At 46.9% G+C, this 27,682-nt stretch overlaps 1 protein-coding gene across 2 annotated transcripts in view; it reads right to left on the reverse strand.

The window, feature by feature from the left end:
• The window catches only part of Tgfbr2 (transforming growth factor beta receptor 2), an 86,249-nt gene that overhangs the window by 19,555 nt on the left and 39,012 nt on the right, over nt 1-27,682 (reverse strand). For both annotated transcript variants that reach the window (XM_055601771.1, XM_055601772.1), the window contains 3 exons: nt 25,072-25,240; nt 22,642-22,832; nt 143-942 (listed from right to left, as the gene is read on the reverse strand). In XM_055601771.1, the coding sequence (XP_055457746.1) occupies nt 143-942; nt 22,642-22,832; nt 25,072-25,240 (1,160 nt within the window). The remainder of the gene's footprint in view (nt 1-142; nt 943-22,641; nt 22,833-25,071; nt 25,241-27,682) is intronic.

Genomic DNA, 27,682 nt, shown 5'->3' on the forward strand with positions numbered 1-27,682 from the left:
ACACACACACACACACACACACACACACACACACACACACACACACACCCCTCTCCAAATGCAAAAATTTAGAAAGAAAATAAAAAGGGTAGAGGTGAGGTCAGGCATGAAGCCAGGGTCAGAGCATCAAGCTCCCGCTCACCTGCCCGCTGTTGGCCAGGTCATCGACGGACAGAGCAGGGTCCAGGCGCAAGGACAGCCCGAAGTCACACAGGCAGCAGGTCAAGTCATTCTTCACTAGGATGTTGGAGCTCTTGAGGTCCCTGTGAACGATGGGCATCTTGGGCCTCCCACACGGAGTGTGGTCGCTGTGGAGGTGAGCGATGCCCCGCGCCAGGGAGCTGCCCAGCTTCCTCAGGTCCTCCCAGCTGATGACATGCCTCGTGAGGTACTCCTGCAGGTTTCCCTTGGCATGGAAGGCCGTTATCAGCCAGTACTGCTTGCCCAGCTCCGTCTTCCTCTCCTCGGCCGTGAGGAACTGCAGGATGTTCTCATGTTTCAGGTTGATGTCCGAGAAGATGTCCTTCTCCGTTTTCCACGAAGAGTATTCCTCATACGGGAAGATCTTGACAGCCACGGTCTCGAACTGCTCGGAGGTGTTCTGCTTCAGCTTGGCCTTGTAGACCTCCGCAAAGCGGCCCTTCCCCACCAGCGTGTCCAGCTCGATGGGCAGCAGCTCCGTGTTGTGGTTGATGTTGTTGGCGCACGTGGAGCTGATGTCGGAGCGGTCGTCCTCCAGGATGATGGCGCAGTTGTCGCTGAACTCCATGAGCTTCCGAGGTTTGTTGCTCTCCCAGGCAGGGCTCAGCTTCTGCTGCCGGTGGACGCGGTAGCAGTAGAAGATGATGATGACGGCTATGGCAATCCCCAGTGGAGGCAGGAGGCTGACGCCGGTCACCTGAATGATGACCAGCAGCAGGTCGGGACTGCTGGTGGTGTAATCTGATGTGGAGACAAGGCAGAGGAAAGAAGGCGTTAGGCTCAGCAGGTGTGCACCACCGGGAAGCAAGTCCACAGCTGTGTATTTACGCACAGTAGCATCTGTGCCGTGTCCATGGAAACCAGTGACTCCTTGCAGGGATGCTACACGCTAGCACACCGCCCATGTCCTTCCCAGTGTGAAACCGAATCAGCGATGATCAAGGATACCGCACCAACCAAAGACTGATGCATAGCCATTGTGTCAGAGAATGGTTGCCAGTCTCTTCCTCACCAGCAATCACACACACGAAGGGGAACCAGGGAGGTGGTTCAGCAGGTAGAGCACTTGCCATGCAAGGGTGAGGACCTGTGCTAGACCCGCAGAACCCATGTAAATATACATACACTTGTAATCCCTGCTTTGGGGAAACTGAGGCGGGTGGAGCTCTGAGGTTCACTTGCATTCCAGTCCAGTGAGGTCAGTGAGTCTCAGTCTAAGTGAGAGATCCTGTCTCCAAAAGGGTACATGTCATTCCTAAAAAATGCATCTTCAGGCACACATGAGCACACTTGTGTACCTGCAGACATAAACACACATCTATGTGTGTAATGCACATACACATGTCCACACCAGGTTGACATAAGGTAACAGGCTTCCAAGAGGCCTTGCCTCTCCTCACCCCTCAGGCACAGAGCTGATGGTTCAGCATGACCTGGATGTGGAACAGGAGAAGGTGGAACCATGGGAAGGAACAAGGGTAATCCTTGTCTGAGATCACATATCTCCTCAGATATCTCAGATAGCTCCTACTCTTCAAACTTCCACTGAAATGCCACTCTGTAGGAAAGGCCAGGAAACCTGGTACAATGTCTTTTGTGACGTCTGTAACCTTCCTGTGTCACTGTGCTTCTGTGTCAGCACAATCAGAGCTGAGTACAATAACTGAACAGTTGACTACGTTCCGTTCTGAGGATAGAGGCAGAATGACATAACTCCTGCCTTCACCTGCTTAAGTAGGGCAGTGGTTAAATGTTTGACAGGCTCATGTGTTTGGAAACTTGATTCCCAGCTGCTGGTGCTGGCTTGGAAGCTTATAGAACCTCACTCGCTGGAGGAAGCTGGTGTTTCAGGGTGGATCCTGAGGTGTATCAACTCATTTTCAGTGAACTTTCTGCTTCCTATTGATGTGATATAGCCCTCACCATGACTGACTGTATTACTACAAACTGCAAGCCTGAATAATCAGTCTCCTCCTTCCTTCGTTCGATTCTGGTCAAGTCATTTGGTCACAGCAAGAGAAAAGTAACCAACCCATACAGTCCCTGGTAAAGCTTCAGATCAGTGGTTCTCAAGCTGTGGGTTGTGACCCCTTCACAGGGAATGCCTAAGACCATTGGGAAACACTGATATTTACATTACGATTCATAACATTTGCAAAATTACAGCTGTGATGCAGCAATGAAAATAATTTTGTGGTTGGGAGTCACCACAACATGAGGAACTGTATTTAAGAATCACAGCATTAGGAAAGTTGAGGACCACTGCTCTAGAGGCTGTCACAGCCCTGTTGTTCCTATTGATCCCAACCTCCAATACACTCTGCTCATTCCGACTCCCACCCACGCTATCCTGATATACCAGCTCTGGCCCCGAGAAGCAGGGGGAGTAGCCTCTGAAGTCTGTCCCCTTATGTCCACTCCATATCCCTCTTTCTTCAATGTGTATGGTTGCTGAGGATAGAGACCTAACGTCATATGTGCAGCTTTGTTTCACCTGACAGCTTTGATCATCTGTCACTAGTTCTCCTCTTGGGAAAAAGGACATGGTTTGTACTCTATAGGGGGCGGAGGGTAGTTGAAGACATCCACACGAAAGACAGAATTCTAGTCATGTGCTGTTCATCTGCCCTTGAGGCACTCATTAATAGCAGGCCTTAGCCTCTGACAGTGGATTCCTGGCTATCTGCTACAGGCACGCATTGTCCTCAAACTATCCAGTGGAGGAGTTGGGGCATGCACCCAAATGCTGAGCACCATGACATCCCAGAAGGGGACCAGGTTTATGGTACAATGTGTGGGCAGATGGGGAGTGAGGAAGCTTAGAGAGACATGGAAGGCACAGCAGCAGAGACTCTCTTTGAGTTGTTCTCTGGCAGATGAGAAGCGCCCATGAGGCACAGAAAGAAAGAACACACATGAGGGAGCAAGAAGACAGGACATCTCTGAGGACCCTTTCTGGAATGTCTCTGTAAGGGAACAGAGAGGAAAGCAGTTGGTGGAAGATGCTGAGATGGACTTGATGTCGGACATTATTAGAGGCGAGGGCGGTGATGAGAATTCAAGCCAGGTAGCTAAGAAGATGACTACGGCATCTTGAAGGAGTTCCAGCTGACACTTGATAGAGCCACTTAAAGCTATGTTGCCTGGAGTGAAAGGAAAGAACAATCATGGAACGTTCTGACTTTTTAATGAAATGTGTGCCGAACCCACTGACCAAATCCAAGACCATAATTCTGCTTCATGCCACCCAAACCAAAGTAATGCTGAAATCTTAGACTTCCAGGAACTGGACACAGTATAGTTTTCTGAAGAGATAACATTAATGCACTTTAAAGAAGAAGAGGGCTGGAGAGATAATGAAGTGGTAAAGAACGCTTGCTGTTCTTGCAGAGGACCTAGGTTTGGTTCCCAGCACCCACATGTCAATTTACAGTTGTCCTTAACTCTGGTTCCAGGGGATCTGGCACCCTCTTCTGGCCTTCACAGGCACCAGGCACACGTGTGGCACACAGATATGCTCGAGACCAGAACACTCATACACACAAAATAAAAGTAAAATAAGTCCTTACAAAATAGGAAAAAATACACAATTAGTGATGGACCCTTCAAAACACACATTCTGTATTTTTAAGATTTATTTTATTTTTAATTATGTGCAAGTGGTGTGTGTGTGTGTGGTGTGTGTGTGTGTGTGTGTGACCTCAGAAGGTGTCAGATTGCCTAGAGCTGGAGTTATAGGGTAGTTTTGAGCCACCCAGTGTAGGTGTTGGGACCTGAACTCAGGTCACCTGCAGTAACAGTACAGGACTAACTACTGAACCACCTCACCAGCCCCCAGAACACACATTCACTTTGGATAATAAGAAATGGACTCTGCTTATTTTAGGAAGATCAGAGCATGACAGGGACAGCTAAGACAGGACAGGAGTGGCAGAGGTAGTGGCAGACCATGACAGTTACACACTCACACACACAAAAGTCCCAGATAGCAAAATTAAAGACGGATGAAACACTCTTCAGGTGCCACAGCAGATTACAGCCCATATCCCTGCCACCTGTAGGCACACTGGCACAGGACTCTTGCTTCTCTCATCTCTCCTCCGCCAGATCTACATGAGATGCCTTGCCCTAAACTGGCTTGGTTAATTGACCGGGCTCTGTAGGGGAAATGGTCAGGTCATTTAGTAACAATGAGAGATGCTGGCAGCTGGCACAGGCTGGACCACTTCCGAGCTTTCCCGTGTTTGTGCTGTCAGACGAATAGAGCCTTATGTCCTAAAGCAGGCAGATTTAGCCAGGTTTTGTACAGCCTTGTGACTAAGTTATCCCCTCCCCCTACTTTCAAGGGTTGTTAAACAGAGGCGTTGGGGGAGGGAAAGAGAAGCCCTCTGTGGATTCTCTTAATAGGGACCTTCCTGCAATAAAGATCAGCTCTGCTCCATAAACGAAAAAGTATTTACTATCCAGTACTATTTTATAGGAAAAAAAAATCTGCAGCCCCCTATCCTATAAATGTTATTTTTAATACCCTGGGACACACTGGAAGAATTTGGAGAGATTTTTTTTTTTACTTCGGTCCAGCGTGAATATTCCGTTGCACATATAAGAAAATGCTATTCAGACTTTTAAAACTATACCTGTGTGATTTCTTGGCTGTGTCTCTGACGCACTAAAATATCCACACAGACTGTTCATCTATGGCTGATCAGTTTATAATTCCTAGCTGCTCACAGAAAGGCCCTCCTTGCTCATTTCCATTTCTTCTGAGTCTGAGGCAAGCACCCAGACAGAAATTAACATGTGTGGCGTTGACGGCAGAAGCTTCCAGAAGTCCCCCAGTATAAGGTCAGAAACCAAATGCTCACTTCCCCCCCCAGTTTCCTGTGACCTTTTATTTTTTTTAAAACCTACACGTAAAGCCGAAAGTGTGTGTGTGTGTGTGTGTGTGTGTGTGTGTGTGTGTGTGTGTGTGGTGTGTGTGTGTGTGGTGACTGAATAACATTTGTCAATCTAGAAACTTCAAAGAGGAGGTGAAGAGAGTCACAATAACAAGCTGGGCCGGAAGGAAGCTTTGGGATGTGGCTAGATCTAAACAGGAGCCGCCCAGGCACGCCACCGCACTGACCTCTGGGCTTCCATTAGACAAAGAGAGCTTTAGGTGTGGGCACATGCTGGGTTTGCTAGGCTCAGAAACTCACATTCTTTCTTCCTGCTAGCTCCCAACCATGAGAAGCTCCCAAACTCTGCGTTCATTGGACTTAACATAATTCCTATACTTAATTGCTGAGAAAACTCTGCAGGCTAGAAATTACTGTTATTGTAAGACCCATATCCCAGAGCAGAGAGCTAAAGTTCAGACTGTTTAATTCCCAAGGATGACTCAGGCAACGAGCAAGCCCGTATCTGCAACAAGCTCTATTTGACCAGAGTTCTTAGCCTGATGTTGCAGTGTCTCTAAATGTCACACCGGTGACACATGAAGAATGCAGGAAGTAATGCCTAAATGCAGCACGTGTCTTTATTGGAGGCTAGACCGAGTATTTTGGTGGCTGTCTGCTCAGTGACACTGTCAATTATTTTTCTTTTTTTAATGCCTGTGAGTGTCTGCCTACCCAAGTCTATGTGCACCATATGCATGCCTGGCACCCATGGAAGCCAGAAGAGAGTGTTGGGTCCCCTGGAACTCCAGTTACAGATGGTTGTAAACCCTGACGTGCGTGCTGGGCACTGAAACCCGGACCTCTTCAAGAGCAGCCAGTGCTCTTGACGACAGAGCCACGCTGTCAGTCCTTGGGTGGGGCATCTAAAGAGCACAGAGACTGTTTCATTCTCAGTTATGAACTACAGTGGGGTACTGTCCCTAGATGGGCATATCCTCCTGCCAGGAGAAAAGGATCGAACATGTGAGCGAACTCAGGAGCCTGCTCCAGGGCCTCATGCACGGGGGACTCAAGGCTTCCTTGTGAAACTGCCTCAACCTTCCCTAAAAGCTTAATTTTCATGTAACATAAAATTAGAGATAGCACTGGGTAGAATTTCTTCAAGGTTCATTTAAAAAATCTATGAGGCTCTGTGCTTACAATGGGGAATGTTCCGAGCCTGGGTTTGGAATTCAGTGAGGGGAATTCAGTGTTTCTGGGAACCTAATGACCAAAAGGCCGCAGCTTCTCTCAACCTTTAACTAAAATGTATCATTCTTCAAAAATAAGTATTTATTATTTTATGCATCTGTGTGTATACAGGGCCCTCGAGGGTCAAGAGAAAGCATTGCTTGCTCTGGAGCTGGAGTCACAGGTGGGTGGGAGCTGCTACGTGGGTGCTGGGAAACAAACTGACCTCCTCTGCAAGAGTAGTAATTGCTCTTAAACCTCTGGGCCATCACTTTGGCCCCAAACAATATACTCCGAATCATTTCTTAGTATTTGCTGAACCTACGATCATGTCAATAGTAGAAATCAAACGTGTCCGTAGCAAATTACATTTGGAAGAGCTATCTTGACAAACGAATGATTTACTCATCATCACTTAGGCATCCCGTCTTTTCTTTCCTTTCAGATCTGCTCTTAGATCCTGCCCAAGCATTATTACACATACTCATCTATAAAAACATGAGATCATTGCATTTCAGCGCTATAATATTTCACACGTGTTTACGAGTCCCTCTGAGCGATTCTACAGGCTTCATCTGACTTCAATTAGCCCACAGCTCACATGCACAGAAAAACAGAGTGCTCTTGGAAAAGAGAAGGTCTCCAAGTGCTGGCTGCTCTGACAGCACCTCCGTCAGCAGATTTAAGGCTGATCCATCCCCCTGGGATGCGGGTAGCAGATGCCACGGGTAGGCTGCCTGGACAGGTGTATGGCTTCCCACTGAAGCAACTGTGGCTGCCATTGACTCCTCCCCTTAGTCTGGGAAGGAGATCTGTGCTGTGGTGGGGAGCGCTCTGCGACTCTCTTCTCTGAAAGGCAGGTCACGGACCGTGAGGTCTGCTAACCAGGGCGCTGAGTGCCTCATGCATGAGCATTGTATCACTCTACTTCCGCCCTGAGTCTGTTCACCTACATTATGGAGGCTGGCGGGCGTTGAGTGCAGGCTGCCCGCCACATGCTTCCTTAGTAAGGTCCCTACCGCACGGCCCGCTGGGAGGTGCCGAGGAAATAAATGATGGTAGGTACTTGGTACAGGATGCTCTTCCTCCCCTCTGGGTACCTCACTCTAGCACCACTTCCTTCCTAGCCAATTGCACGGTGTGGTCCAGATGATCACCCACTGTGACATGTGAACATCTTCACACTTGGAGAGTCAGTGACGTCTCTCAAGGATCTCTCTAGATGTCATGTCATGTTCATTAATGTACACATCGGATCACCAATGTGCGCAGAAAACTGACACCCATGTCTCTGTCTAGTGTAGGTACTTTAATGAATTTTTACTCCAAATACCTTCACTGGAATTGCTCAACTGCTTTAACGATTAACACAGGAGTCCCCATCTTAAATTCACTGGGTTTTTATCAAGACTAAATAACAATCCATTCAGAACTTCTGTTTTGTGTTCCATTTTTTGCTTTAGTTTTGAGACTGTGTCTCAGGTAGCTCAGGTTAGCTTCAACCTCAGTGTGTAGCCGGGGATGACCTTGAACAGCCTCACCTTCAGAGTGGTAGCATTACAGGCATGCGACGCCTGGCCTGCTTCATGTGGTGCTGGGGTTGAACCCAGGGCCTCAGGATGTACTAAACAAGCACCTACCAAGTGGGCCACGCTCACACGCTTCCACTTAGATGGTTATCATCACCATGGAGGCCTCATTATTTGTTTTCACTAAGTTGCTTTTACTTAAAACCACTGGAGAGTCTCAGATTTAAGTTCTTTTCCGACACTATTATCAAATGTGGACATGGCAGAGGACGTCAGGAGCCTGGGACTCGCCTGTTTTCGTCTCTTCCATGTTCATGTATACATGCATGTGAGTGTGTATGTGTGTGTGTCTGTGGATATATGCCTATAAGTGTGTGCACAGGGATTGATTTAGAAAAGTTACTTACTTTCCAACCATTGTACAGAAGAGAATAGTTCTGCATCTCTCCTGAGTTTTTCTGTCAGTTTGTATACTTTTATGGCATATTAATCTTTATCTTTTAAGGCAAAAACTAAGAAAATTAAAAAGATGAATTTGGCACTTGTCTTTCAAAAGTATTTTCTTGTTCAGACTCTGAAAGTAGCAAAGTATTCCTTATTTTCATCTAGATCTGGCCCTTCTTGTGAGATACACACAGGAGAAAGTTGTAGATGACCTTATAGGTTCTGTGCTAGGGAGACTGCATGATGGAAGGGAGCAAGCACATCACCTATACTTCTAATTTCTTGTTCCTAAATTGAGACAACTCTATGGAAGGAGGGCTCAGAGCATCAAGTGGGATTTCCAATGCGACCTTTCTTGGCATATGATACCAAAAGAGGAAACCAAACGAAAAATGTTCCATCTCAAGGTATGCTGGTCACTTTTAGCTGTCTATAGATGGTTGGTCTGCAGAGGTTTGTCTTAATTACATTAACTGGTGGAGCAAGACTCAGCCTACCACGGGTGGCATCATTCCCTAGGCAGGCAGTCTTGAGCTGTATGAGAGTAGAGGAACGGAGCTGAATATACGTAAGCTAGCAATGAGCACATATGCATTCATTCTTCTCTGCTCTCGACTGGGGACATGATGTGACCAGCTGTCTCAAGCACCTGAGCTGACCTCCTCTCAATGATAGCCTATAACCTGGGATTATAAGACAAATGAAATGTTTCTCTCACAATTATTTTATCATGGCAACAGAAATGAAACTAGAACCCAAACCTACCCAAAACAATAATTTAGCTCAGGAAGAAAACTTGGCCTCTGTAAATTTATTAGTCTGATTATCCTCTGCTCTTTTTTTTTTTTTCAGTCCAACAAAACATAAATGTACCAGTTGATGGTAGCATACACCTGTGATCCCAGCAGAGGTAGGTGGATCTCTTTGAGTTCAAGGCCAGACTGGTCTACACAGTGAGTTCCAGGACAGCCAAAGCTACACAGAAAAACCAAGCCTTGAAAAAAACATTAAATAAATAAATAAATGCAGAAAAACACATAAAATATATGTCAAGCTCAATGAATTGTTGTGAGGCAAACAATCTTAAAACCACCACTCTGGTAATAAAATACATTTGTCTGACACCTCACGAGTGTCTTCATAACCTTACTAACTCGGCTCCAGTCAGTTGCCTCCTTTTTGCCCCTCTGAAAACCAAGGCCCCCTCCTCATGCCTGGATCTGGAACTTGTTGTTTTACCATCAAAGTGAGCATGTGCAGCTTTCCCAGTACTAAAGGATTGTGTGAATGCTACAGAATTCGTATTTTTGAGGAATTCTAATAAGCCTTCCTGCAATTTTAAGTGACAAAGAAAACAGTCAGACCTTACAAAACATCTGATCACAATGTGACTGTGACTGAGAAGAAACTGTAAGACAAGTTCTAAAAGCGTCTTTGTAATAGAAACACTCTGGGTTTGTTCTGGTTGATTTTTATTGTCAACTTGGCACAACCTAGTGTCACTGGGAAGAGGAAACTCAGTGGAGGAACTTCCCAGGACACTTTGGCACAATGGCCATGTCTGTAAGCAATGGTCTTGATTCATGATTGATGTGGGAGGGCCCAGCCTACTGTGGGCAGAGCCTTTCCTAGGCAGCTGGGCCTGGGCTGGATGAAAGAGCTAGCTGAGCATGACCCAGAGAGCTAGCGACTGAGCAACACCGCTCCATGGTCTCTGCTCAATTCCTGCCCTGGCTGCCTCCAGTGGTGGACTGGGACTTAGAAGTAGAAACCAAATAAACCCTTTCCTCTCCAAGTTGCTTCAGTTATAGTATTTGTCACACCTTAGAAATCAAACCAGAACAATCCTGCTCAATTCGTCTATGTATCTTTGTCTAAGTATCTCCATTTATATATTCATGCATGTATGTATGCATACATATATGGTCATAGATATGTTTGCTCATGTATGTGTATGTTTGTGTGTAAATAGGTAGCTAAGTAGGCAGATAGATGATAGATAAGTGGGTAGGTAGGGAAATGATGGATAGGTAGATAGATAAGTAGATAGACAGACAGAAAGAAAGAAAGAAAAAAGAGGGAGAGAGAGAGCTCAGCTATGTTGTTGTATATATCTGACAACTCTAGAGTTCATGTATCTTGCTGCAATCGCCTGAATCTTTAAGCATCCTGTTGTCAGGTGCAGAATCTCTTGGTGCTTTGCCCTTCAGGCTGAGGTCACAGCATAAGCACAGCTAAGAGCTCCTGTAAGTAGAATCCTTGCCCCTGTTCTAAATCACCATGACATCAGAGTGCTCATTCGAATACTCCCTAGGTGGCTCATTCACACCTTGAAGTTTCAGAAGTATCGTTACAAAGCTAGGGTAAGGTTTCTTGGAGTTCTGCCAGCGAGGATGCAGTCCTAAAACTAAGTCTCAGCTAAGTCTCTTAGTGGCATCATTGGCAGGGTGGTGGCACAATTGCACTCAGAATGGCCAATAAGAAAACAATCCCCAAGAACACTCCAGGCAATTACCGAGCACAGGAGTGTGGGATGAGATAGGATTCCCCATTCATCCTCTCAAATGAAAAGCGAGCCAACTCAAGCAAGCAACCAAACATGATTTTAATTAAACAACAGGAGAGCAAACCGGCTGGAGTCGCAGGACTGCCTGTGATTGGCACCATGGCAGCAGTGCCAAGCACCCTGGGTAGACTTCGAGAGTATTTCTTTTCCTGTGATGGGGGAAGAGGCCTTTTCTCTGTGCACTTTGTTTTAATTCCTCCTGCAAATACTCAAAGCTAAGTTATCCCTCAGCTCCTCTCCTACCAGGCAGTCTCCTTTGAATGGGTTTCTTCTTGACTCTCTGAATAAAGTTCAGTCCAGTGCAAAAGCCCCTTCTGGCTTCCTCCTTGGAGGTGGGGATAAAACCTCAAGCAGAGAGCAACAACAGAGAGGCCCTCTATCACAGCCATTATTGGGATATTTTAAAGCCACTCTTCATGGGGTTAGGGAGATACCTCAGTTGGTAAAGCATTTGCCTTGTAAGCAGAAATACCTGAGTTCAGTGCTCAGAGCTGACACTTACAAGCTGGGAGCAGTGGTCTGGGCCTGCAACCCAGAGAGGCAGGAATGAGTGGCTCCCTGGGGCTCACTGACCAGCCAGCCTAGCCTACCTGGCAAGTTGCAGGCCAGTGAGAGACCTCACATCAAAAAGACAAAATTGACAATGTATGAGGACTCTGATGTTGTCCTCTGGCCTCCATACATCCATGCACACATGCATGTACACATGCAAACATACACATTGACACAGACATACACACATGTGTGTGCGCACACACACACACACACACACACACAACACACACACGTTTGGTGTTGGAATTGGCAAGAAGTTAAAGAACTGGGAAAGGAGGAAGATTCTCCGGGGCACAGTTTAAAACTGAACTGTTAGCCTTTAAGCCAGAGAGCCTCAAACAGCTTTGTCACTGCGAGGTTAAAAACTGAGCAAGAGTGGCTTGAGGACCAGAGCTATAACGTTAACGCTGAACCAACAGGGCAGCTGATCACTGACCTGAAGCTGGAAGGTAACCTGACAACAGGCACGGTTGGATATTTTCCACCATAGCACACAAGCCTGGGTTAGGAATCACACAGAAAAGCATGTAAGTAACCACAAAGCTAAGGCCGACGGCGATAGAGTTGTAGGTATTCCTTTGCTGGCTAGCCAGTGTTTATGCCTCATCCTGACTCTGGAAAATAACTCCATTTGCTGTTAGCACTGTCGATCAGCAGGCTCTAGAACTACCTCCACAACAAAATTCTAGGCATGCCTGCGAGGCGGTTTTCAGACTGGATTGACTGACGTGGGACGCCGCCCTGACTGTGGGAGGTGCTCTCTCATGGGCTGGGTCCTGGACCTAACGAGAAGGACAAAGTGAGCAAAGTGCTGGGTGTCTTCTCTCTCTGCTCCCTGATCCTGGATGTACTGGACCCAGCTGCCTCGAGTTCTGGTTTCTCCATGGTTTTCTTGCTTGCCTGTCTCCTGCCTATGCTCAGGTCTGAAATGCAGAGACCGCAGTGAAGTTGGGGGCTTACCATCTTCTCCAGAGAGATGAGCCGGTCTTGGAAAAGATTGTGCCCTATAAATGTCAGTGCCGTCAGCAGTATCAGCATAATGCCTGATACTTCATGCTCCAAACGTCTCCCTGCTGCTTGGGTGGCTTCTTTATCATTGTCCTCATCGCTCTTGTCTTTTCCTGTTAAGGTTTGTTCTAAAGCCACAGATTCCAGTCTTCCACAGACCCAGGGCCTCACTGAACTAACTTCTAATTAGTTGAAAACATAATCCTGTTCCTCTCAAAACTGGCCAACCTAGATAAGAGGCCTGTTTGTTTTCTCCTTAAATCTCTAACTGAATTTTGGTCTCCTCTGTGGGGATGAGCTCTACCTACTAAGGTCTCTATCTGGGATACACAAAGAACACAAAAAAAGACCCAGAGTCTAGCAGAACGGCCATTGTTGGGTCCAGTGGTTCCTGGTGTTGGCCGCATACTGGACTATCCTAGCTGATTAGAAAATGTTCCTGATAGCAGGTCTGAGCCATCATTCCAGGCCCAGATATTGCTTTCCTTAAACCAGAAGGCCAAATGCAAATTGCTTTATTCCAAGTCAACATTTTTGTAGTGTGTATTTGTGTGTGGGCAGGACGTGCGTATTTGTGTGTCAGCTGGTACACACCTATGAACACACCCACATGTGTAGAGGCAAAGGTCCGCCTAAGGTGTTCACCGAAAGCTGCCCACCTTGTTTTTGAATCAGTGTCTCTCACTGGCCTGGAGCTCAGGGAATAAGCTGGGCTGGCTGGTGAGCAAGGACAGGGGATCTTCCTGTCCTGTCTCTGCTTCCCCAGTGCTGAGACTACGAGCAAACACCATTGCACTCAGCTTGCTAATGTGGATTCCGGGGTCCCAACCAACTCAGGTCCTTAGGTTTGCAAGGCAAGTGCTTTACTGGCTGAGCCATCTTCCCCAGCCCCGGTATCATAATTTTTAATAGACACAATGAATAACAGAAAAGGTTTACATAACAATAGGCAGGAGGGGCTTACGACTAGAAAGACTTTCAAGGCCGAGTGTACATCCTCTGGAATTCAGCCTGGGCAGAACTAAAAATCAGTTCACAGGGTCTGCCATCTTCTTGGAATATTTTTTTAAACCTATAATGCAACAGGACTCTCTAAAGGAAGCAAACCCAGTTTCACAGCAGCCATTTTGCCATGTGGGTGTGGAGTTTGTGGAATACATACGGGCCAGTTGGGTGGCACAGAAGCCTACAGCCACCGCAGAGGCAGGCCTAGGGTCTGGCTGCAAAGGCCGCTCAGATCCAGTGGATGAACCCAGGAAAGGTGGTGCACACACTGGACCCCACCCAATCTGCAATGACTCCAGGAGAATCAGTTCTACAAGTTTACAACCTTCCCCCAACATCCACCACGACTAGCTTCACAACAGCTGCTTTGGAAAAAAATAACTTAAAAAGAGAATTGTTTTACCCCACGTCACTTCAGACTCATCCTCTGCTGGGCCTGACTGAGTTGCAGTGCAGTTTGCATTTTTCTTTGTCCAGACTCTGGTTGTATTGAAGGATTTGGGATATGCTCTCTAGCCAAAGCTTATACACAAGCGGAGGCTCTGAGTTACCACTCAAATGATGGATTTGTCTTCTGGGAGAAAACTCCACTGACTTTAATCCATCCTTTTCTTTTTACTGTAACAATTTTTCTTAACCAAATTTATACACCTATTCCTTCTCTCCTTCCTCCCTCCCTCTTTTCTTTTCTGTTCTTTTTTGTTCTTTCTGTCCTTCCTTCTTTCCCTCCTTCTTCCCCTCCCTCCCTCCTTCCTTCCTTCCTTCCTTCCTTCCTTCCTTCCTTCCTTCCTTCCTTCCTTCCTTCCTTCCTTCCTCCCTCCCTCCCTCCCTCCCTCCCTCCCTCCCTTCCCTTCTTTCAATTCTGTCTTTAGTCCAAACAGTGAATCGGCCTTGTTTCCTCTCAGAACAAAGATACACAGCTGGAAAGCAGCTACTCTGTGGGCACGGCCTGAAGACAGCTCATAACCAGACCCAAGGGTTGCCACAGAGCTCTTCTCATTGCTTGTGTGCGAGATCTAAAGGACTGGGATGTAGCTCAGCCGGTGCTTGCCGCCTAGCCCGGAGTTGATCCCCAGCACCCCAAACACCAGGAATAGTGAGCAAACCTATAATCTCAGCACTTGAGGACTGGAGGAGGAGGAGCAGAAAGGTCAACGTCTGGACTGGGACTATAGTTCAGTTGGCAGAACACTTGCCTAGCATTCACGGGTCCTGGGCTGGATCCTGAGCAGGTCATAAACTAGGCCTGCCATATAAGCACTTACGAAGTACAGGCAGGAGGATAAGAAGTTCAAGGTCATCCTCAACTGTGTAAAAGACTCAAAATCAGCCTGGGTGATATGAGAATCTGTCTCAAATCCAAAAGCAAAACAAACAAACAAACAAACAAACAAACAAAAAACCACCTCAAACACAAACCCCTAAATTTCTTCTAAAAAGCCAGCTGCCCAGTGCTGGGGCTGAAGAGCCTCAACATGAGATTCGGGTTACATGGGACAACACTTGTAAACTGCTCTTCCTTGGAGGGCACTGGAAATCAGTGAAGTGTGCAAGGCATCTGGTGCACACAGAACTGGCTAACTGGATGGCGTGAAGCAGTGCCATTAAAGTTGCAACGGGCCCAGAGGGAACCAGCTGGCCGAGATGAACTGCTAGCAAAATTAAACATAGACAGGAAACCACATGTCTGATACTGTTTGAAAAAAGAAAAAAAAAGAAAAAAAATCATTTGTCTTCCTGCCAGAGTGAGGCTCACAAACCAAAAGGCTGTTTTAGTTTAAAAAGAAATTCTACAACAATGAGAGAGGAAGGAGCTAAGCACTGTGGTTTGGAGCCCTGTTCTCCTCCCTTCTCGCGAGAGCCTGTGTGGGTCTCCACGCAGCGTGCAGGCCAAAACCCACACAGCTGGCTGACACAGTGTTCTGCCTCCCCACGGAATCTTGAAGGTTGCACTTGGAGTCAGAAGTGCTTTGAAAGTTTGTTTTCTCTCTCTCTCTTCTTTCTCTCTCTTCCTTCTTTCTTTCTTTCTTTCTTTCTTTCTTTCTTTCTTTCTTTCTTTCTTTCTTTCTTTCTTTCTTTCTTTCTTTCTCGATTTATTTTGTGTGTGCATATGCCTGTATGTACATATGCATCTGTGTGTGTGTGTATGCATCTGAGTAACAGCAATTAAATTAACAAAAAAGAATTTGAAATTTGAGAGTGAACCCGAGGGTGCACAGGGAAGTCTGGAGAGAGAAAAAAGAAGGGAGAGAATGATGTAATTACATTATAATTTCAAAAACAAGTTATTATTAAGAAAGAGGAACAATTCTTCCTGGGAAAAGAGTGTGTGGAGCTCTTCCTGACTTCCAGCAGCAGAGGCGGCCAACCTTACCTACGGGCGGGCTGCATATGGCCACATTTGGCCCGGAAGAGCGTTTAGAAGCATTGCAACGCTAAGTCACACACTTACTTAAACCAAAGTCCTTTTGAGGTGAGGTCTTGTGTAGCCCAGGCTGGCCTTGGACTCTGGAATCTGATCCTCCTGCCTCCTCCTCCTGAGAACTGGTATTACTGGTGAGTACCAGCATCCCTGAGCTTATGTCATGGTGGGGATCAAACTCAGGGCCTCCTGTATCCTAGACAAGCACCCTCTCAACTGAGCTGTGCCCCCAGCCCTCACCACAAGATTTTCTTTTTTGGCAGCTTCCTTTTGAAAGTCCATTGCAACGTTCTCAACCGTGAACTCTAGAAATGACAGTGCCATGCTGCAATGTCAAAACAACAGATGGGTGCAGACGTTAATGCAGCGTGAAGCCACAGCTAGGACTGCTTGAGATGCACTGCTTTTCACCTCAACACACTGCAGATGGGAAAGTGTCAGGGCGGGAAGAACACACAACCCACACGGTCCCCTGCTGATGACCCAAGAGCAGCCAGCGAAACCTCGCACAGCTCAAGTCACTATTTGCTCTGCTGTGCGACATTCTCCCAGCATCCTATCAAGCCTGCCATTCTTCTTGCCTCTGTTTGTGTGTGCATGTGCTTATGTGCGTGTGTCTGTGTGTGTGTGTGTGTGTGTGGATGTGTTTGCGTGTGTGTATGCATGTTTGCATGTGAGGTTGGGCAATGTGTGTGAGCATCTATGCATCCAAGGTGTATGTTTGCATATGTGTGGTTGTGTGGTGTGTGCCCATGCGTGCTTTGGGATGTCGGGAATCATTCTCCAACACTCTTCCATCTTATGATGAGGCATGGTCCCTCAGTTTAACCCAGGGTTCGCCAATATGGCCAGTCTTCAATGGCTGATTAGTTAGAGAATTAAAGGCAAGAGGATTATCTTTCTCGGCATGGTGATTGGCACATGCTTGTTACTCCAGCAGAGCCAGGTGGATCTCTGTGCTTTTCAAACCAGCCCAGTCTACATACTGAGTTCCAAACCAGCCAGGGCTACATAAGGAGACCCTGTCTCCAAAAGAAGAATCTCTGCTGGAAAACAAGGTTCATCTGAAAGTGGTCTGCCCACCTAAACATATGCACAAGAGGCTCCAACCCTGCAGAGCCCTCAGGACCACAAAGGTCCCACAAGTCCTTGGTCTGGGTCTTGGGGATGGTTCTGTCTTATCTGTACAGAGGGGCTCACCTTCAGCTGTTGGGTGTCCGATTTCACCTCCAATGCTAACTCCCTTTCCTAGAGGCCCACAGTGGTCCAGAATAAGCTGTTCTTCTCCATGTGGGAAGCATATGCAGGATGAGCAGAAATAGTCACTGGGATCCGGAAGCATCCAGACACCACCCGTTTACTTCCTTGTGGTTCATTTTCTTGCTTTCCACATTCCAAGCCCCGGTGGTGGCATACCACTGAAAAGCTGCATAGATCAGGCAAACCCTCTTCAGTGCCACAGTGCCACCCCCAAGACTGGCAGTAGGACAAGGAGCACCTCTATTACAGATCCAAGACAGAGCAGGGCAGCTTGTACAAAGCATCCTGAAGACATGCCTAGATGTCCTCTTGCTATTGGGAAACAGGGGGCATTCTCACAGGTAAAGGAGCACAAACAAGGAAGCAAGAAATGCGTTTGTTGAATCTGAAAAGGCTCAATATCACTATTCATCCTAGTCCTCAGGGAGATGCAAATGAAAAGGCACAGGGAGAAGGGCTATGATTCAAAACAAAAGGATGAGGCAAGCACTAGGACCTGGAGCAGCACGCACTGCCAAGCCCCAGCTAGATCCCCAGGGCTCAAGTGGTAGAGAGGAGAGCCAATACCTGAAAACTGTCTTCTGAGCTCTAAGCGTATGTGTGGCACCTGCACGCCCCTGCGCCGCCCCCCCCACCCCTAACTGCAATTTCCAGGGAGACAAAACTAACTAATACTTGCAAAGCTGGGAGGAAGGAGAATTGTCACGTACCGCTGCTGCTGGATATGTAAATTGGTACCATGAAAAGCAGCATGGTGGCCATCATCAAACCAGAACTAGAACTTCCGTGCGTTCTGTCAGTCCTGAGGTAGCGAAAGCCAGTATGTCTCCAAATATTATGCTGATCTTTTGTGCAACATTATGGACAATAGCCACGGTAAAGAAACAGCCTAAGAGTCTCTTAACAGGTGAATGAATACGCAAAAGTGAATGTGCGTATTCCTATGCTGTGAAATTCTGTCCTCTGAGAGCCACAGCCTATATTCATAGGGAAGCTGTGATCATCTAAGAGGTCCTTAAGGCGGAGCCTGTTGATGTCTCTCATAGAAGGAGGAAGTGGGATGGTCACTGGACCCTTGGGTAAGGTTGCAGCCACACCTTTCTGGACTTCTTATACTGCAGCTGCATAGAGTCCCAGTCTTGGAAAGCACTAAAGTATATGTCATATATAAAGTATGGAAGTGGTAGGGGGTCCATTTTTGCATTTCTGGGGAAGTTGTCATCCATGACGGGGAAACATTTTTTTAGTTTATGCTTTTGTTCTAGGGGGAGAGGAGGTAGTCATCTATGATCCTGTAAATTTCTCTCACCTAGTAAGACTGATAAACTCACTGCTTTGCCAAGTTCGACTTTAGTAGGATCATACTTTGCTCTGTAGTTGATGCCTTTTCCTCCCATCAAGAAAAGTTATTCGACAACATGCAAGCACACACACACACACACACACACACACACACACACACACATGCACGGCGAAACATTATTCAGTTATTAAAAATGAAATTCTTCCATTTGCAGCAGTGTGACGATGGTAAAAATATGGAAAGTAAAATAAGTCTGACAAAGAAGGACAAATATTGTGCATCCTTCCACCTGGAAACTAAAAAGTTAAGTTCTTAGTAGAAGAAAATAGAACAGTGACACTAGAGTTTGGGAAGGGTGTGGCAAGAGACCAGCTAAATGGTACAGGGGTGCGGTGCGGTGGCAAGAAAAATATCTAATGTTCTATAGCACAGTACAGGCACTAGGTTGATGCAAACTAACTGAATAGTTCAAAATAGTTACTAAAGAGGGCTTTGCACATTTCCACACGATGCAGTGAGAAATGTTTGAGGAAAGTGACATCCCATTGTACTGAGGACAGTTACCCATGTGCTGAAATGTTATATTATAGCCCAGATGTCACATTGTATCTGAAGCATCACATTGTTCCCCAAATATATAAAATTGTATTAAAATATTTTATGGCTCGGCTGGGGAGCCTGATGAGTGCATAAACTGCTTGGTGTGCAAGGATGAGGACCTGAGTTGGGGTCTCCACAGGAGCTAGGTGGGGTAGGGTGCATCTGTAAGCCAGCACTAGGGCTGCAGGAATGAGAGGACCCCCGACTTGCTGGCCAGCCAGCCTAGCTGCACAGGGAGCCCCAAAGGCAGCACCAGGGACCGTGTCTCAAAGCCAAAGTGGGAAGGGATAGAGAATGACAGCAGGCGTGAGCCTCTGCCCTCCACATGTACACACACAGTGCCTATCCCTGAATACAACACATGGCACCCATGCATGCGTCACATACGTCATACATACCACATAAACATACATTTTCTAGAAAACACTAACATGTCTGTCAATATGGTTGATGCAAAGCCGTTTTGTTTTCCTAAGACACCGAATAGTTTGTGGGGGCTTTTTTGTTTGTTTGTTTTATTTTGGGGTCTTTTTCTTTTTTTCTCTCTTCCTTCCTTCCTTCCTTCCTTCCTTCCTTCCTTCCTTCCTTCCTTCCTTCCTTCCTTTCTTCCTTCTTCCCTCCCTCCCTCCCTCCCTCCCTCCTTCCTTCCTTCTTTCCTTCCTTTGTTCCTTTCCTTTCCTTACTTGTTTCTTTTTTTGTTTCTTTCTTTTCTTTTTTTGTTTTTTTTTTCTTTCCTATTTTCCCTCCTCAAAGTGACGGCTCTGGGTCTTGTTGCCTTGGTGAGCATGTAGTTAGAAAGATCTCTCTGGTTCCATCTTCCTGAGTAAGGCCCCTAGTGATTTTGTTTAATCTTAAGACTTGTATTTAAGTGTGCTCTGTGTGTGTGTGTGTGTGTGTGTGTGTCTGTGTGTGTGTGTGTGTGTGTGTCTGTGTGTGTGCACACACAAGCACACACACACAACACACATGAGTGTAGGTACTTTAGAGCCCAGAAGAAGGTGTCTGATCACCTGGAGCTACAGTCACACATGGTTGTGGGCCACCAGGCCTGGGTGCTGAGAACTGAACTGCAGTCCTCTCCAACAGTAGCAAGAACTCTTTAACTGCTGAGTCATGGTTTCAGTGACACCCCCTTCCACCCCTCACCCCCACAAGTGCTGTCAGTTTCCCTGAGGCCTGTGATTATGCAGATGCTGGAGGCATTCAGCTGGGCTAGCCCATTGCAAAGCACACTCCTTACCAGGAGGTGCGTGAGGTGCGTACAAGGAAGGAGTGTTCGTTGGCATTTTCTAGAAAAGCTACACCTGTGTTGCAGGTCAGAAGGGAGAACAGACTAGTTGATCAGAGCTTGCTGCCGGTTGGGTTAGAGAGCTACAGGTGCAGACTGAGGATTATCTCGGGCGGCGACGTTTATCCCCTTTAATCGATGTTTGTCACCAACCTCAGGATCTAACCTGACATCCTTTGAGATCAAGTGAAACCTGTGGAATTTGTTAGTGACTATCAGACTATCAGACAGTATCCTGGAAGCTAAGGATGGCATAAATTGAGCCTGAAGCCATCTGGAGAGATTTCTCTGCTCTGCCATAATTGGCTGGCCAGCCTGCCCACCCCCGATTTATTTACTAAATATCTCAATTTATGTTCAGGGCCCAGCCCACTATGGGCAATGCCACCCGTGATGGTCCTGGGTGTATAAAAAGGCAGGCTGAGCACACTTGGAGAACAAGACCATCAAGCATTTTCTCATGGCTTCTGCTTCAGTTCCTGCCCCAAGGTTCCTGTCTGAGTCTTGGCCCTGACTTCCCTCAGTGATGAATTAATGATGGCAAATGTAAGCCAGGTGACCCTCTTCTCCCCAAGGTGCTTTCGGTTATGGTCCTTGGCACAGAGAGCTAACTAGGACAGCTGGCCTCTGTGGCAGCTGCTGGGGACTCTGGAGTCCTGGCAGTGACACTGAGAGGCCACCACAGCGCTCCTCCAGAAGCATAGAGTGGCCATGCCAACAGAAGGCCATGCAGCCCAGAGCAAGCTTTCTGTGGAAATAAAGAAGCAGGCAGGACTAGCTCAGAGCTGATTACTCTAGTCCTGATCTGCAAAGCACTGCAGGCCCTTCCACTCTTATTTAGCAGCTTCCTGCTGTGATCCTGAGTCAAAACAGGAACAGCGCGCCTAATTTGTAATATTATCCGGCAATGTAAGGGCTGTGGTTAGCTTTGATTAGAAATCCTAGAGTCAGCATGCTCCCTTTGACTGGGGAAAGTATGTGGGGAGAAAAGAGACTGGAAGAGGCACAGATTAAAACAAAGCAAGCCTTTCCAGTGTGCCTGCGTGTGGTACCCAGGCATCTGGATGCTCTGTTCGAGGGGCCTGGCCAGAACTCAGCCGCAGAACCCAGATGGCAGAACAGACCTGAAGCCAGACAACAATTCTAGCATCAAGGAAGCAGAGACAGGAGGATCCCTGGGGCTTCGTGTCCTGCCTGACCTCCTTGGTGAGGTGGCTTAGTAGATAAAGTGTTTGCCACACAAGCATAAATATCAGAGTTTGGATCACTAATACACTTGTAAAAGCTGGGTAGGCTTTGGTGCCCACCTGTAACCCTGGCACTTGAGAGGTGGAGCAAGGGGATCAGGAGTTCAAGGTCATCCTCTGTAGACAGCGAGTTCAAAACCAGCCTGGGATACATAAGATTTAATCTAGATAGGAAGGAAGGAAAGAATGAAGGAAGAGAGGGACGGGGAAGGAAGGAACTAATGAATTCAAACAAGGGACAAGTAGAACAGTGAGCACCTTTGAGTCCTAGCAGCTCGGGTGGAGATTGGCAGGTACCCAGAAGGGGCGTGGAGAGATGTCTCACCAGGCGGGGCGCATGCCACACCCCAAGCATGAGGATCAGACTATGGATCACGAGAACCCGAGGGAAAGCCAGCTAATGTGGCAACCCTCTTGTAATCCCAGGTCTTTAGAAGCACATGCACACAGATAACACACACACACATGCAAAACACCAAAAATGAACTGGGTAAGTGTCTTGCCAAGTTGGCATGCCATCCTGATCACATATTGACGGCATTTTCCTTTCCTACACCGTAGACTGCACTTCAGTCCTGGCACCCATCATGCGTTGCCCGAAATGTTGCTGTCACCTGGCCATGATGTCACCCCCTCTTCTCATTTGCATTCTGAATTTAGATGAGTACGGGATAGGTTCTCAGTAAAATATTTGTCTGCATTCATTATTTACTCATAATGACCAGACAACCCAGCCTAATCATGCCCCAATAAGAAAGCCTGCTTCAAAAAGCAAGGTGAGGAATGCTATCCAAGGCTGGCTTCTGGCCATCACATACAGGAGCGCGCGCGCACACACACACACACACACACACACACACACACACACACATACTGAGCACACACATACATATCTATGCACACAGAGAAAAAAATTGAAGTTTAAACAATACTAATAATTTGCATTTCTAACAAATCCTCAGTTGCTGCTGCTGCCCTGAGAATGAACCCAAGGAACCATTGCTCTGGGGGAAAGAAACTACTTGTCAAGGCCAGGTACCAAGACAGGCTCTAGAAGCATGTTCTCACAGCATGGAGGATGGTAGCTGCAGATGACTGCTCACCTTCGACAAAGATGATGTGGTCATTGCACTCTTCCATGTTGCAGGCGCACATGAAGAACGTCTCACCCGCCCTTTTCTTTTCCTTCATTATACACTTCGGAGAAGTAGCATCTTCCAGGGTAAACCCGTGATAAGTGAGCGAGGGGTCATGGCAAACTGTCTCCAGTGTAATGTTCTCATCATTCTTCCTCCTGGGGTGCAGAGGTTCGTTGAGGACAAGAGAGAGGGACAGAGAGGGGAGAGTGAATGAGCAGTCTTTGAATAGAACAATCAAGTCTGCGTTTTCCTCAGGAAGTAGTTTCCACTAACAGCACTCACTTCCTGTTCTCCAGCACCTGTAAACTTTCCCATCCTCTCCTGCTCTGACTTTGCCCAACTACCTTACACTTTTGCTCACCTCAAAGCCCGCTTATGATTGTAAATAAGGCGGTTCTCCTTGGGAGATCTGTAGGCATGAGGTTATTGTGTGATTCAAATGCTGATTTCTGTATTCTCTATATCTGGTTGCAAGCCTTGTTCTGAGAATCTCCCGTGTCGATGTTGTATACACACTGCTCCCCAATTGTCCACTAAGATGCCAATAAAGCAACTTGCAGCCAGTTGCTGAGCAGGGGAGAGAATAGGGCTAGACTTCCTACCAGCTAGGAGAGAAGGAGTTAGAGGAGAAAGGAAAAGAATTAGCTAGGAGGGTCAGCCATGGGCAGATGTTTAGGAGGAATGAGGAGAGAGACTTCATCACAGAACACTACAAAGGGCAAGTATCGATGAGATGTACACTGGGAAGAAGCCAAATATAGTTTAGAGGGTTAAGAATAGAGTTAAAACTGCTCAGTTCTTGTGCTGTGAAGCTTGTTAACATAATAGAATCTCAATTATCTGTGTGATAGTTGGGTTAAGAGAAAAACTAAGAAAAACAAACAGTTTTATAAAAATAACTTTAACAAGGATTGCTTCCTGAAACGTCAAGCATCAGTGTTGCTGGAGTTCTTAGGGGGGAAAGGTATGGAAAAGCTGATCCCTGGGGACTGGAGTCATTTTAAATCCACTCGTTGGGCACTAGAGGCTTGCATTGTGCCTCTAGCTCATGTGGCAAAGCTGGTGTCTTTGCCCAACCAGAGAGTTCTTTAGAGGCTACCTAGGGACTAGTAGATCTTTTTCCTTTTATCTTTCGTGTGCCCATGTGTATGCATATATGTATACCTGTGCACATGTGCATGTGGAGGCCAGAGGTCAACCACAAGTGCTGTTCTTCAGGAGACAGCCCCCTTGATTATTGAGGTTTCGAACTGGCCTGGAACCTGCCCATTCAGCCTGGCTGGCTGGCCAGCAAGCTCCAGGCACCCTCTTGTCTCTGCTTCCGGAGCACTGGAACTGCAAGGGCATGGCACCACACCTGGTGTTTCTGGGGGTCAAATTTAGGTCCTCACACTGGTACAGTAAGCGCTTTACTGACTAAGCCATTTCTAAAGCCCTTTTTCCTGCTTGGTGGGCACAAGTCACTCTGTGTGTGTAGGGGTGGGGCACATTTCATGCCAACAGCTGGTTCCAACTGCAAAATGGGAAGAAAGATCTGAAATAAAGAAATTCCTGAATTTCAGAAAGGGTTAAGGGAGAAAACAAATAATTAACGCAGCAGAGAGAATGGCAGGGTATTCTTCCATTCCAGAACAGAAAAACAGGAATAGTTTACGATATCGAAAATGGATTATCTCTTTGCCGTCCATATGTTTGGAGACTAACTTGGCCTGGAGATAGGAGGACAAACAGCATGGCATATATTTTGGGGACTGCCCAGGTGACTGGCCCTACACTAAGCGTCATATTTGCTTCCATGCTACTCTATCTATGTTTACCTTATGTGTACCTGTGAGGGCCTGCACGTGCACCCTGTGCACGCATGGTCCTGGAGGAGGTCAGGAGAGGCCGTCACATCCCTTAGAGCCGGAGTTTGGGAGGTAGGAGTCACCATGTGGGAGCTGAAAAATGAACTAAACTACCTGGGGTTAAACACGTGAGCGTGCGGGGTGCGGGGGGGAGGGGAGGGCATCGCACATCAGACCATAGTAAAGGACACGCTGGCAATCAGATTCAATAACTGATGTTTGGAAGACATGAATATCAGTATCTGCATTTGGGGGTACACAGTGACTCCTAACTCACGACTTAGAAAGGTGGAGAACAAAGTGTCAGGGTTTGAATGTAAAATGTGCCCAACAGGCCCAGGTGTATGAATGCTTGACCTCCATCTGGTGCAGTCTCTGCTCGGTAAATGCTAACACCATGTGACAGTCAGCCATGTCTTCTCCCCGAACAATGGGCTATATCCCCCTAGAACTGTAACCCAGAGCAAACTTTCTTCCTGAAGCTGCTTTGGCCAGGTGTTTTGTGACAGCATTGTGTGAGGTCATACAAAAAGCAAAACCCCCTTACCACACGGCCACGCAGACTTCATGCGGCTTCTCACAGATGGCCGTGATGCTGCAGTTGCTCATGCAGGACTTCTGGTTGTCACAAGTGGACGATCGCACGTCACAAAACTTGCACAGCTGTGGAAGCTTTACTGCACCGCTGTTGTCATTGGTCATCACGTCACTGTTAACTGAGGAGAGACCGAGAGCGAGCACAGGGTTAGCCCACTTTCCTACACCTGAGTTTGATCCCAGGATCCTGTGCTAGAAACAGAAAAGCCACTCCTGAAATCTGACTCCTGACAGCACAAATGGCCTGGCATGTGAGTGCACCCTCTGTGATAAATAAATAAAGGGAACAATATGGAGAAAGGCAATAAAGCAAACCCCGTCTTATAGAGTAGAATCCCCAGATGCACTCAAGAAGTAAACTCCATTGCACGGTAGTAGCGGTAGACATGCATAGTGGCTCCTGGGCTTTGTCCATGCTGGGTATAAAGCATGTTTTCCACACAAACCTTATCAATCAATAAACAAACAGACTGGCCCACTGCCCTGGGTGTTCCAAGAAATTTTGGTTTACTGGAGCTGGGTATGTAGCTCAGTTCCTAGAGTATTTGCCCGTCTATCAGGAAGCTGCAAGTTCCATCCTTAGCATTGCGGAATGGTGGTGCCCCAGGCCCTCAGATGGAGGATCAAGAGTTCAAGGTTATCCTCAGCTATACAGTGACTCTGAAACCAGTCCAGGCTACATGAGACTCTGTGTAAATAAATAAGCAAGCAAACAAAGGAACAAATGAATAAACAGACAGACAGACAGACAGATAGACAGACAGACAGATAGATTTAAAAAAAAAAGGCCAGAGCAAGGGAACAAATTACAGGTGGGCACATAAGATGGGCACAGAAAAAAGTCATCACCCAAGTGGGCAGAAAAGTCTCCACCAAAGAAACACAAAGGTGCTAGAAGTAGACACTGAGGGTTGAACAGATGTGTTCCAAGGGAGGCTGCCCCAGCCTCCAGTGTGAGGACTGAGAGGTGAGGAAGCTGGGGTGACTGCAGTGAAGTGGGGATGTGGTCAGAGAGGTGGTAGGCATGGGTGCAGTCAATGTTTGGCCTAGAAGCAGTGGAGGAGGGGCAGAAGGCAGTGTGCAAAGGTACTGGCAGTTCCTTCAGGTGGAGGCTAAGAACAAGATGCCCATATGTGCCCCCAGACTTGGCCCACACCATCTTGTGTTCCACCGCTGCCTTCTGATCCTCCTCTACTGGCTCTACCTGGAAAACTGATTACACCTTGAGGTCCCAATAGTGGCCTCCCTCTCTCTGCCCACATCCTCGACAACCCTGCGGGCCTCCAGCTACCTGAAACACTGTATCTCCAGTGTGTACAAGAGCACCTACCATAGAGAAGACATCTGTGAGAGTTCCTTCTCTCAGTGCTGCGACAAAATGCCTGGCAAGCGGCAGCTTCGAGAAGAAAGGGTTCATTCTGGCTCACAGTTTGAGGGCACAGTCCACCCATGAGGAAGGCATGGTAGCAGGACTGGAAGGAGCAAGCTTGAGCCTCTGTGTGCGCAGGCAAACAGAGAGGACTTAACTTATATCTGCCGCACTAAGATTAGACACTTGGGTTACGAGTAGCTGTGGGGTGGATGCTGGCCCTGAGGCAACTGGGAGGAACTTCTCCAAGAGATCTTCTGTGAGAGGGCTGCAACAGGCCCGGGTACCCTCCTTGTCTTAGCGTATTCCTGCCCAGAGGGTACCAGCTTCTGTGCCTCCCACGGTCACTCCCCCTGGTGTGACTTTTAGATTTCTGTCCTCAACATTTCACCCTGTGACCTTCTTTGTTGCTTGGGCACAGCACCTGCTTCCTGGGTCTCTAAAAATACAAGCTTATATATTTAAGATCTGCTTTCTTGTGGTGACAGTAAACATAGAAGAAGAAAAAAGCAAGCCCATTCATCCCTTTCAGGACTCTGGTTCATTTCAGGAAGTATATTTTTAGGTAAGAAACTATTTTGAAATCCTCAGCCTCTTCCAGACTGTTCTCTGCTTAGCTAAAAATATAGTCATCAATGGGCTCCGGACCTTGTTTAAATTTGGTACCAACACAACAATGGATATACTTTTTCCTACAGTCATTATGTTTGGATCCATTTGTGAAACAATTCATTTGATCGCTTAGATTTTCCTGCAAGATAATAAAATAAAGAAATATGAGACTGTATTTTCTATAGTCAGGGTTATTTTTCTTGGGTGTGTTCTGAACAAACATTATTTGCTGGTTAGAAAGATATGATGGTCTTCTGAACAGATAATCAAATTTTGGGGAGATGGAATTTAGCCTTTTAATATCTTAACCTAGAACAGTGATTACCAGATTTTAACACTGTGGACAGGACAGTATCAGCACTTGAACAGTTGAAGAAATAGCAAAACCTGGGTAGCTTTCAGATGTTCTGATTGCATGGTTCTGATGGTGGCCTGGGCCTTGGGCTTCTCTTTTTCTTCTTTTTCTTTTCTTTTCTTTTCTTTTCTTTTCTTTTCTTTTCTTTTCTTTTCTTTTCTTTTCTTTTCTTCTTCTTCTTCTTCTTCTTCTTCTTCTTCTTCTTCTTCTTCTTCTTCTTCTTCT

This window comes from Psammomys obesus, unplaced genomic scaffold, assembly GCF_907164565.1.
Source record: "Psammomys obesus unplaced genomic scaffold, mPsaObe1.curated_primary_1811, whole genome shotgun sequence".
Lineage (NCBI taxonomy): Eukaryota > Metazoa > Chordata > Mammalia > Rodentia > Muridae > Psammomys > Psammomys obesus.